General features: G+C 40.2%; 1 protein-coding gene across 2 annotated transcripts in view; it reads left to right on the plus strand.

Moving 5' to 3' along the window:
* The window catches only part of FAM3C (FAM3 metabolism regulating signaling molecule C), a 40616-nt gene extending 34358 nt beyond the window's left edge, over positions 1-6258 (plus strand). For both annotated transcript variants that reach the window (XM_006122567.4, XM_006122568.4), the window contains exons 7-10: positions 744-794; positions 1461-1545; positions 2013-2139; positions 4440-6258. In XM_006122567.4, coding sequence (XP_006122629.1) covers positions 744-794; positions 1461-1545; positions 2013-2139; positions 4440-4529 — 353 coding nt within the window. In that variant the 3' untranslated portion in view covers positions 4530-6258. The remainder of the gene's footprint in view (positions 1-743; positions 795-1460; positions 1546-2012; positions 2140-4439) is intronic.
* The last annotated feature ends 6240 nt before the right edge of the window (positions 6259-12498 follow it).

Below are 12498 nucleotides of genomic sequence, written 5' to 3' on the forward strand. Positions count from 1 at the left end.
TATAGCATTGGCGGATTCCCGTGTTGGCCTTTTTCCCCTTCTAGAAGTTACATGCTGCCAGTTCTCTTCTTGGTCACATACTGCCCTCTCTGGCTTCTCTGCCTGCTGTGCTTGAAGGATTAAACACTGCCTTCTATCGATGAAGTCTTCATCGTCTCTGATCGAGCGTAGAGTCAACACTTGGGCCTCCAGTCCTCTAATTTTTTCTTCCAAAATGTTGACCAGCTTGCACTTCGTGCAGATGAAATGTGTTGTTTCTTCTGGGAGGAAGACAAACATGGCACATGCTGTGCAGGTAACAGCAGCAGCCCCATCACCATCCATCGCTGCTGTCCTGGAGAAGGGATTTAAAAAGAAAGGCAAGAGAACCTCACGCCCTTCTCTCTCCCCTTCCCAACTCCCTCTCTAAACTCCCTGTTAGCACTCACTTGATCGCTTGCCCACTGCTTTATAAAGCCCTGGAGTGCCTGAAAGTCCCTCCCCCTACCAAGACTCAGCCAATCAGCAGAGGCTTCTAGACTTCAGACTTTAATTAGAAGCTAACAGTTTCCACCTGCCAATCACAGCCAATCACAGCACAAACTCCAGCAAGGGGAGTGGGAGGGCAAAGGGGAAGTGGGGGGGGGGGGGGGAAAAGCCTCACTCACAAATACAGGGTCACCTGTGATTGGTTATGAAATGTTGACTATATTCTTAAAAGAATTTGGAAATATTCGTGAGACATGATATAAACTTTTTTCTAGGCAAAACGGGAGAAGCATTGGACACCAAGTTCTTCGACATGTGGGGAGGAGGTAATTGTGAACTGTTTCTTGTTTAAAAATAATTTTGAGTGGCAAAAAAAAGCTTCTGATTCTATTTTAATTGTTTGAATTGAGCAGTTATGTAATCATTTTATGACTATAGCAGTATAGAAAAAGAGAGGACAGGTAAATGGAAGCACAAATGTCTTCTTTTATCTTCACATGCACATGAAGGCATTTGCCCTCCTGAACAATTATTCTCCTACTGGCAATTCTGACAGCAGGCAGAAGAGACCATCTGTGCCAAAATGGCATGTAAACTGTAGTAGGTAAAGGTTATTGTAGTTCTAATAAATCTATTTCCTAAATGACTAACACACAGCTCTTCTGTTATATAATTTTGGGGTTTTTTTCCCTCCACTAGATTTATTTGGTTTTGAGTACTTTCCCAATGTGGGCTACTGTAGTTGCCGTTTATTGCTGCTATTTTGAATTTTAATGAAAACACACATCACTTATTTTGTTATACAAAATAGATAAAACTGCAGCTTTAAAAGAAGGAATAGTTTATCTAATGCTTTAATCATCTTTTTCCCATTTCATTTCTTTGAATCCATTTATGACTATATGTATAAGGAATTCCTCAACGTAGAATTAGAATTATTATTGGTAGGGTAATTGCATTGTGGTAAATCCGTGCATTCTGTCTCTATTCAGATGTGGCACCATTTATTGATTTCTTGAAGTCCATTCAAGATGGAACTATAGTGTTAATGGGAACCTATGATGATGGTGCAACCAAGTATGTATTGACCAAATATAGTAAATTTTGCTTACCTTACATTTTTAAATGCAGATTGGACCTCTATTAACCGGGATGCTTATTGGGTGATGCTTACAGGCTGTGGGCAGGAGCACTCCAACCTGGCCGGAGCAGCCCCTGCCTATGGAGGGCCTGGCTCAGCCGGAGTAGCGTGCTGTGGGCATGGGCACTCCAATCCAGCTATAGCAGCCCCTGCCAACCCCCATTTAAGTTAACTAGTTAAGCATAAGGTTTCACTTGTTAACTGATTAAACAGGATTTTACATCCCTAAAATCATCTGGCCTCATAAAGAGAGACATTTCCAATTCTAATTGTGACACTCTCCCAAATGCTAAGTGGAAATTGTATTGTATGACTTAGAAGCTGAATGGTGAAGTGAATAATAAAAGCTCTAGCTACATGTATTACATTTTTCACATTTAACACACTTTGCATTTTGTTTAAGGCTTAATGAGGAGGCACGCAAACTGATTGCTGAACTTGGAAGCACGTCTATTTCTAACCTTGGTTTTAGAGACAACTGGGTCTTTTGTGGTGGAAAAGGAATTAAGACTAAAAGTCCATTTGAGCAGGTTTGTTGCTAATATAATTTTTTCAGAGTCTTGTAAGTCAGTTGATACTAACCAGGGCTTAGACTATTATTTAAACACCAATCACTGTCTCAATCATATCACAGTAAATATTTAGCATATAAGTTCCACAAATAATTCTTGGAATATTTTACTTCTTTAAATATACAAAAGGATTCTGTGATTATATGAACCTTAGACAAATGATACTCACAATACTTAAATGGTACTTAGATCTACATTAAAACTGATGAACTAAAACTCTGAACATTTGTCATCTGAAGAGGAGAGTTGTGCCCATGAAAGCTCATGATACGATCTATATATATTTGATTAGTCTCTAAGGGTATGTCTACACTACCCCGCTAGTTCGAACTAGCAGGGGTAATGTAGTCATCCGCATTTGCAAATGAAGCCCGGGATTTGAATTTCCCGGGCTTCATTTGTATGAAGCCGGCCGGCGCCATTTTTAAATGCCGGTTAGTTCGGACTCCGTGCCGCGCGGCTACACACGGCACAGACTAGCTAGTTCGGATTAGGCTTCCTAATCCGAACTAGCTGTACACCTCGTTCCACGTACAGCTAGTTCGGATTAGGAAGCCTAATCCGAACTAGCTAGTCCGTGCCGTGTGTAGCAGCGCGGCACGGAGTCCGAACTAGCCGGCATTTAAAAATGGTGCCGGCCGGCTTCATGCAAATGAAGCCCGGGAAATTCAAATCCCGGGCTTCATTTGCAAGTGCGGATGACTACATTACCCCCGCTAGTTCGAACTAGCGGGGTAGTGTAGACATACCCTAAGGGTACATCTACACAACAGAGCTTAACTCGAAATAAGATACACAAATTGAGCTACGTCAATTGCATAGCTTATTTTGAAATTGAAATTGGGAGCATCTCCATAGCACTTATTTCGAAATAGAGCATTTTTCCTCTGACTTCCCTTACTCCTCGTACAATGAGCGTTACAGGCGTCGGAGTAAGAAGTCCTCCAGGTTGATGGTATTTTAACATTATTTCAAAATAATTGCCTGCTGTGTAGACACAGACTACATTATTTTGAAATAATGTTGCTGTATGGATGTACCCTAAGCTGTTACATGAGCATTGTTGTTTACGTTTTTCTGTAATGTGAACTACATTTTTCTTATTTTTTTTTAAAGTAGCTATAATATGGTCATGTTCAAGTTCAAGGCAAGTTCAAAAATGACTGTTTGAAGTTCATATTTTAGGCACCTACGTAAATAGCCTAAAATACTGATTACCCAACTGCGCTGATTTCAAGTTACTTTTGAAAATAGAACACTTGTTTCAGTGAATGTATATAGACTATGGAGCCTAAATTTAGCATCCAATTTTCCAGATTCATGGCTATTAGCAGATATTCTATTAAGGTCATTACTTTTATATTGTTAATGATTTGGGTTAAGATCTGGGTTGTTTGCAATAGGTGTCATTAGTAAGGGGAAATGATTTATTTTATCTCTAGTTATATCTCAGACCTACAGACTAGCCTCTGGTAAAGGATGTATGTAATTTCTGGACGGAATGGTTTTTTTTATTAATCCAGGCCTGCACAACATGTGGCCTGCAGGGGCTCACTGTGCGGCCCGTGATGACTATGGGCAGCACTGCCCCATCCGATCCACCGGCCAGGCGGAGGAGCGGAGCGCTGCCTGGGAGGGGGAAGTGCAGCGATTCTCGCTGCTGGGTTGCCTGCATGCAGCTCCAGCGTGAGGAGGTGGGGCGTGAACCAGAGGGCGGGACGCCGTCAGACGCCAGGATGCTGGCGTGACGTGGTGGTGTGACGTCACGGCCGGTGACCGGCAGATTCAAAAAGGCTCCAGCAGCTCTGCAAACTGGAAGGCAGAAGCCACGTAGGGGAGGAAAGGGGCTTGTGCTGAGGGGAGGGGGGAAGGTCATGAAAAAGGGGAAGGCACCAAGGGGCAGGGTGAAGGAGAGACAAATGCCAGGGGGCCAAGTGGAGACAATGAAAAAAGGGCAGGAGGGGAGGTGCCAGTGGGAGGGGGGACAGGGTGATGCTGGGAGAAGAGAGGGTAAGGGCATTGGGAGCCTTATGTTGTGCAGGCCTGATTTAATTGAAAAATTCTTACTATTAAGTATTCACCCCCCTGCCCAAACCTACCCTTTCAGCCCGCAGCTGTTTTCTTTGGAGTAATGTGGCCCTCGCCGCTTTCCGAGTTGTTCAGGCTTGTATTAATCAATAGAAGTCTATCAATATTTGCAATGGTAATAGGACAAATGGTTTTATTTTTAACAATGGATCAATGTTCTCTATTTGTAGCATATAAAGAACAACAAGGATACAAATAAATATGAAGGCTGGCCAGAAGTTGTTGAGATGGAAGGCTGTATCCCTCAGAAGCAAGACTAAAACAAAGATTCAAAACAAACAATGTGAAAGAAAATGCACTTTCTGCTATTATAAGGGAGAGGGCTATGAAGTGTGTAATGTAAATACTTTTGAAGCATGTATGCATCTTGTTGTGTGCACGTGAGCATCGACCTTTTGAGTACCAGGATTATTTATTAACACATCTAGAAATTATTTTGTAAATGGGCCTAAAAGAAACAAGACAGGAAATCATTTCTAAATAGTTTTCCTACAGGTGCATCCTTTACTATGCATAGGGTAAATATTCATTGAGATCTACTGAGTAAGCAGTTAAATATCCAGTAAATTCATACAGAAGCATATTGTGCTGTCGTCTAATAATGTAAATGTTACTGTGAGTCTGTAACCTTTGTGGAATATGTAGATTTTAGTGAAAAATTAGAGCTTTAATTTTTGTATCTTCTGCCTTTTTAATGGCAGCACCACTTTTTATTAAAGAGCTACTTGGTTAGTCTAATACAAAAGCTTTAGAATTTTGTTTTGCAGTTCCCCAAAAACCCAATAATCAACAAAATAGCATACTTTATATTAAAATGTAGATCCGCCACAAGAAGCACAATTTAAAACATTCTTTATATTAAAACAAAAGTAAATATATAAATACTTGCACCTGATATTTAAAAAATAACTTGAAATTATTTGTATTTAACATGGAAATAGTGTTTACTTTGTAGAAGATACTTGGCTTCATAACACTTCTACAACTGTTTTCTTTTTATTACAATTTTTGTACCAGTTGCCTGACCTGCAGTCTAGATAGTGTTTTTCAGCTGTACTAACTAACTGAATGATAGAGATGGATGATGGATTGCCCTCCTGTTTTAATACTAGCCCTAGGATTTTCTGGCGAGGAAAGCATGTTAGAAAATGGGCTATTTCCTCATAAGAATTAATTTAATATACATAATTATGCACAGCTTTAATATTACTTGTACTAGTTCTTATGTGAATCACGATACCTAATCAGTACTTAGGATAGGATGTTACAGAGTGTCACGTTTTGAGATGTATATCAGTTGGTACTGAAAAATTAGCTCACACTGTTATCTTTAATCCTTTCGGCAATGGATTTTAAAAAACTGGACCAAGTTAAAGTGACCTTATACAATAGCTCATGTAAGAGTAAATAGAAAATCAATCACTTTCTGTAGAAATTTATTTTAAATTACTTATTTTTAGTAGGGCATGGTTAGAACTTTTTCTGAATACAAATTGAGTACAATGAAACTGAGTATCCAGGTGTTCACAGTACAGAGGTTAGAGGAGAATTTTCTATAATCCCTTGGAGTTATATGTTCCTAGTACAAATGGTCAAAATCTTTGAGAAGTACCAGCAAAGGAAAAAGAAGATTCAGGAACTGCAGTAGGAATCACAAATAGTACAACTCAGAATGCCATGTGATCAGTTTCTTCTGAGACAAACTTAAAATAGTTTGCACTAATAACTTTAAAGCAATATAGGGAATGATTACTTTGTTCACAATAATATCCACTTCTACTACAGAAATGAATAAAACTGGAATTTGAATTGTTTTCTATGTTGATATGTAATGTTTTCCTCAAGTTTAATATAGAACAGCAATAAATGCACCTTATACAGTGAAACCATTTCTAAAATGTTGTGCAGGTTTTTAATTATTTGAGAGATTATATCATACACGTCAATACCATGTATATTTTTTCATTAAATAAAGTAAAAATCCCACAGTTCTGTAAACTGGAAATTAACTTTATTTCACAAAGTGAAATTGATCAAGAAAAGGAATATATAAGCTTAGTGTTTAGGTGATGACATAAACATTTATTTTTGTAGTTTGAATACGCCACAATTGAGTATATTGTTTTTTATTGTAACATTTCAAAAAAATCATAGACACAGTACTTAAGGGTGTACAGTTTGTATATGAATAGTCTCTCTTGGCTGTTGTCTTACTAACCTGTATAATACTATTCTGATCTGAGTGCCAGCTAAATATGATATTCATATGGTGCATGTCTATACTACAGACTTGAATTGACCTACATTAGGTTGACTTACAGCTACCACAGTAATTACTCCTCATCAGGAGTGCTTCCACCTACTGAAGACTAGCAGTGCAGGAATCTGAGAGCCAGGGTTCACAGTTCCCTGATGAGAGCCAGGCTTCCTTCTCTAGCTTCTCACCTCCCCAGTGGGAGGGAAGGAGGGAGGGAGAAGGGCAACTGCCAATGCTTCTCCTATTGCTGAGCTGGATGGGGGGAGTCATGGCAGCAGCCCAGGGGGGAGCCTGTGGGCAGCAGGGCTTCCAGCCGGGAGCACAGCCAGCAACCTGGCTGGGAGTGAGGAGTCAAGGGGGAAAGGGAAGGGCAAACGGACTCTACCTGGAGCCCATCACAAGCCCTGGGCTTTCTTATCAATTTCATGGCTCCAGCTAATATGCAATGTAAGTAACACAGTGACTACACAGGTATTGCATTACCCTAACTACACAGACATAAGCCCTAGGCTTCTTGTGGAGGTGCAGTTGTCAGTGTAATATGGCCCTTACATTGGCTGTATGAGGCTCTAGTATGTACAGTGACATAAACAGGTTGACATAAGCTGCCTAACATTGATCTAACGCTGTAGTTTAAACAGTCCTAATTTTCATACTAAATTGTCATATTACAATTATATATACTGAATATGGTGTACAAGAAACAGGTTTTAGTAACTGCAGAAGTTTGTGTTCTAATTTGTGCTTTGTGGTTTGAGTCAAGTAATGCAATCTGCATACATTTTTAATACTATTATCACTTAGTCCTAAGGCAAAGAGTGTTTCACAATCTCCTGACAGTTCACACAGATTAAGGTAGAGAGCTGCTTGACTTTGGTGAAGTAATGAATAATGCCTCATGTGACTCCTAAAGATCATGTTTTAAACAATTTGACAGTATTAAAGGTACAACTGCAAATTATTCCACTGCCAAGGAATGATAGTAAAAATAGAGGCTGATATGACTCCATCAGGAGCTCTTTAATTACTTTAAAAAAAATTCTACAAAAAGTATAAGTACAGAGTACAAAAGAATAGCTTAAGTATGGAGGGACAAAATCAGAAAGACTAAGGCACAAAATGAGTTACACCTAGAAAGGAACATAAAAGGCAATATGAAAATGGTCTTCAAATTCATTAGGAGCAAGATGAAGGAAATTGTGGGTCCTCTACTTAACTGGGGAGGAAACTAATAATTGATAACATCAAAAAAGCTGAGCTGTTTAATATCTGTTTTGTTTCAATCTATTTAAAAGGTTAATGGTGACCAGATTCTCAACATGATATTAACAAGGGTGAATGCAAGCCAAACTAGGGAAAGAACAGATGAAATAATATTTAGATGTATTCCGGTATGCAAAACCTGATGAATTTCATCCTAGGTAGTCTTGGAACCATTGCAACTATATTTGAGAACTATGGAGGACAGGTAGGATCTATATACCCAGTAGTGTTATTTCAGAATAACTAATGTTATTCCAAAAGAACAGTCCGTGTCTACAAGCAGTTATTTCAACATAATGTAGAAATAATGTGGAGCTGGAGAACTTCTTACTCTGACTCCTGTAACCCTCATTTCACTAGGGCTGTGTCTAGATTGGCATGATTTTCCGGAAATGCTTTTAATGGAAAAGTTTTCCGTTAAAAGCATTTTCGGAACAGAGCGTCTAGATTGGCATGGACGCTTTTCCACAAAGCACTTTTTGTGGAAAAGCGTCCGTGCCAATCTAGATGCGCTTTTCCGCAAAAAAGCCCCAATGGCCATTTTTGCAATCGGGGTTTTTTGCGGAAAACAAATCTGAGCTGTCTACACTGGCCCATTTGTGCAAGAGCTTTGCGCAAAAGGGACTTTTGCCTGAACGGGAGCAGAATAGTATTTCCACAAGAAGCACTGATTTCTTAGTAGGAAGTCAGTGCTTTTGCGGAAATTCAAGCAGCCAGTGTAGACAGCTGGCAAGTTTTTCTGGAAAAGCAGCTGATTTTCCGGAAAAACTGGCCAGTCTAGACACAGCCTAGGAGTAAGGGAAGTTGAAGGAAGGAGCGCCAAAAGCTGGAATAAGCTATTTTGACTTGAGCTATGTCAATTGTGTAGCTTAAGTTGTATAGCTTATTTTGGCTTTAGACCTACTGTGTAGACATACCTGTAAAGTCTCAGAAGACTGGTGAATGGCTAACATAGCATAGAATATAGAAGCACAAAGACAGCCTTATAGGCCATCTTAATATGTATATCTTGAAAGATACTGAAACAAATTCTGAGGATAAAAGGGTTATAAAGAATACCCAGCTTAGATGATTTGTCAAGAACAAATCATTCCAATCAACCTAATTGCCTTTAATAGAGTGAAGTGATAAATCTTGGATTTTATTAAGTCTTTTGATACAGTCCCATTCTAACTGAATTCTGGAATGTGTCTATATGAACTTAATATAAGGTGGGTGCATATCTGCTTGAAAAACCATTCTCCAGAATAGTTACTTGTGGTTAAACTGGAAAGCGGTATATGTTACGAGAGGAGATTCTAAGAGCTTGGCTGGTTTAGCCTAACTAAAAGAAGACTGAGGGGGAAATATAATTGCTGTCTATACATCAGAGAATCAGTAGCAGGGAGGGGGAAGAGTTAAAGTTAAGCACCATTGTGGACACAAGAACAAACAGTTATAAATTGTATATCAAGTTTAGCGTAAGAATGTAATTGCCATTTGGGTCAGACCAAAGGTCCATCTAGCCCAATTCCTGTCTTCTGACAGTGTCCAAAGCCAGGTGCCCCAGGGGGATTGAACAGAACAGGTCTGAAATTAGATGAAGGTTTCCAGCCATCAGAGGGCTAAACACCCTTCAGATGGAGCTTAAGTTTATGGAAAGGCTGGTCTGATAAGATTAGCTATGTGCCTTGGTAGGAAACCTGCCACTGGTAGCAGCAAATATCTCAAAGACTGGTAATGGGACGATAGATGGGAAGGACTCTGAGTCGCAACCTTTTTTGAGTTGGAGCCACTGACCCACAGAAAAATCAGTTGGGGATGCACACAAGTGCGAAACAAAAAAAACCCCACCCCCATACCAGCATGGGTTTCCCAACACTGGGGTGAGCCCTGAGCCTCAGGGTCTGGTTCCAGGCAAGCCAGGGTCTGGATCCAGTACCCGGGCCATAGGTTCCCCACTGCTGCCTCTGGACTAGATGAGCATGATGATCCCTTTGACAAAGTCTATGAATCTAGTGGGGTCCCGCAAGGGTCAGGCTTGGATCCAGTACTAACAAATATTTTCATTAATGACTTGGAAAGTATGCTTCTAAAATCTGAGTGAAGACTTGGTTGCTAGCACTTTGGAAAGCAGAAATAGACTTAGAGAATTGGTCTGAAGTCAACAAGAGGAAACAATGTAGATAAGCACAACATTTAGGAAAAAAAATTCAACACACAGCACGCTCGCTAGTAGTACTGCTGACAAGGATCTGGGGGATATAGTAGAGCACAGGTTGAGAGTCAACAGTGTGATGCAGAAGCAAAGAAGCCTAATATGATGCTGGGATATATTGTGTGTTATGGGAAGCAATTGTCCATCTCTTCTTGGCACTGGAGCGGCTTCACCTGGAGATACTGGTTCCAATTCTTTTGGAAATATGTGGAAAATTAGAGAAACTGCAGAAAAGAAACCGATACAAGTTTTAGAAAGCCTGATCTGTGAGGCAAAGTTAAGCTGAGCAGGATTCATCTTGAGAAAAGACAACTAAAGGGGACCTGTAACAATCTTCAAATGTGCCAAGAGCTGTTATAAAGAGGAGAGTGGTCAATTAGTCTCCATATCTGTTGAAGGTAGGACAAAAAGTAATGGCCTTAATCTGCAGCAAGAGAAAGTTAAATAGTAGGAAAATGTTTCTAACGTTGAGGACAATTAGCACTGGAATAGACGTTGCGAAATTCCCATAGTTGATTAAGAACAGGTTGGATAAAAACCTGTCAGGGATGGTCTAAGTTTATTTGCTCCTACCTCAACACAGGGGGCTGGACTTGACCTCTCAAGGTTCTTTCCAGTCCTACATTTCTGATTGTGAGACAATTTCCTGCAGTTTCAGTTCAGCATGTGAAAATGCTCTGCCCTGCTAGAATTCTGTGCATAAGGTCATTGGACTATTTCCAGCATGTTGTTTTAGTAACTCTTCATTGAGCAAGACTGTCACAGAATTACATCAGTGTAGGTAGGTTTCTCAGTGTCATTGTATACATCAGTGTTTCTTAGAGAGTGGGGCACACTTCTCTGCTCGTGAGTGATGGGACTAGCTGAGGGCTGTGTAATCTCCTCCTCCATGGCTCAATGTGTCAGCTTTCATTAAAAATTAAAACTTTTAACTGCTATGGTTGCCAAACAAACCAGAACCAAAACAAAATGTGGAGCAAATGTAACCGAAGCAGACACATCTGCTAGGTCTCATTCATTTAGTGGTAGCTGACTCATATGCCAGTGAACTATTTTATTGTGCACCAAGGCATGAAAGAAAGAATAAATATCCTCTTAAGAAGATCTATGCTAGCATTTCCCAATGTGAGGCATGAAGGACTAGCTGGTAGTGGGGGGATGAGCCAAGGACAGTCAGGAAAAAGCCCTACACATGTTAGCATCTTCAACACATCAAAGGAGAATGTGGCTGGTTTAAGTTTCCCAAAGAGAAGCCCAGCATATATCTAATCCAACCACAGAGTCTAGCATCACAAATCAAAGTGCTATTTGCCCTCCTAGTTTCTTTCCATGTGAATGATACTTAGTCTGGTTGCTGTGTTTTTCACATGCATGAAAAGCTGACAGGAGCCAGCGGTTGATTGTAGGAGCCTTTTGCCTATATCCAGTACCTTTTCCCACTTAAGGCTGTGTTTCACCGGACAAAGTGTTCTTTACTGTCTCCTGAGAACAAAAGCTTCGACTAAGTAGTTGTCTGACTTAATACCATTACCAAGCTTAAACTGGGCATGTCAACCCTGAAACATACAGCCCTAGGTTTTAGTTTGCACATAGTGGTTGCAAATGTGGTTGTGATTTCCCAGAAGTATGTGTTAGAAACACATTTAAAATAACTAATTAAATTAATGTGAAAACTGAAGCCAGCACTTTTTGGGAGGGGATAAGAGGAGAGAAACAATAATAACTTCACTATTTAGGAATGTGAGGACTAGACTCAAGCCCCTAATACAGGCATAGTGAGAGCTGTGATAGTGCCATCAACATATCTCATTCCTGACTTGCAACATTCTTGTTAGTTCCATCCTGGGCCTGTCTTGAATAGAAACTTGGCAGCTGGTACTGTTCCTGAACTAGTCTTCCTTGCCAACACCCTTCCCTTCTTGCAGACCCTTGCCCAAACATGCTTCTTCCACAAAATCTGTTGATGCTAAGCCTCCCGTTGGACTAATGTTTCTTAGTTTTCTTCTAATTTTCTAATGTTAAGACAATGCATAGTTAATCTAGCTATAAACTCTGTGGCTACATCTAGATTGGCATGATTTTCCGCAAATGCTTTTAACGGAAAAGCTTTTCCATTGAAAGCATTTGTGGAAAAGAGCGTCTAGATTGGCACAGATGCTTTTGCGCAAAAGCGCTTTTGCGCAAAAGTATCCGTGGCCAATCTAGATGCACTTTTGCACCAAAAAAGCCCTGATCGACATTTTTGCGATCGGGGCTTTTTTGTGCAAAACAAATCTGAGCTGTCTACACTGGTCCTTTTGCGCAAAGGATTTTTGCCTGAATGGGAGCAGCATAGTATTTCCTCAAGAAGCACTGATTTCTTCCATGAGATCATCAGTGTTCTTGTGGAAATTCAAGCAGCCAGTGTAGACAGCTGGCAAGTTTTTCCGCAAAAGCAACTGCTTTTGCGGAAAAACTTGCCAGTCTACACACAGCCTGTGAGATAGACATCCTAGACCAGAACCTGGGCCTT

The sequence above is a fragment of the Pelodiscus sinensis genome, chromosome 1 (assembly GCF_049634645.1).
Source record: "Pelodiscus sinensis isolate JC-2024 chromosome 1, ASM4963464v1, whole genome shotgun sequence".
Classification (NCBI taxonomy): Eukaryota; Metazoa; Chordata; order Testudines; family Trionychidae; genus Pelodiscus; species Pelodiscus sinensis.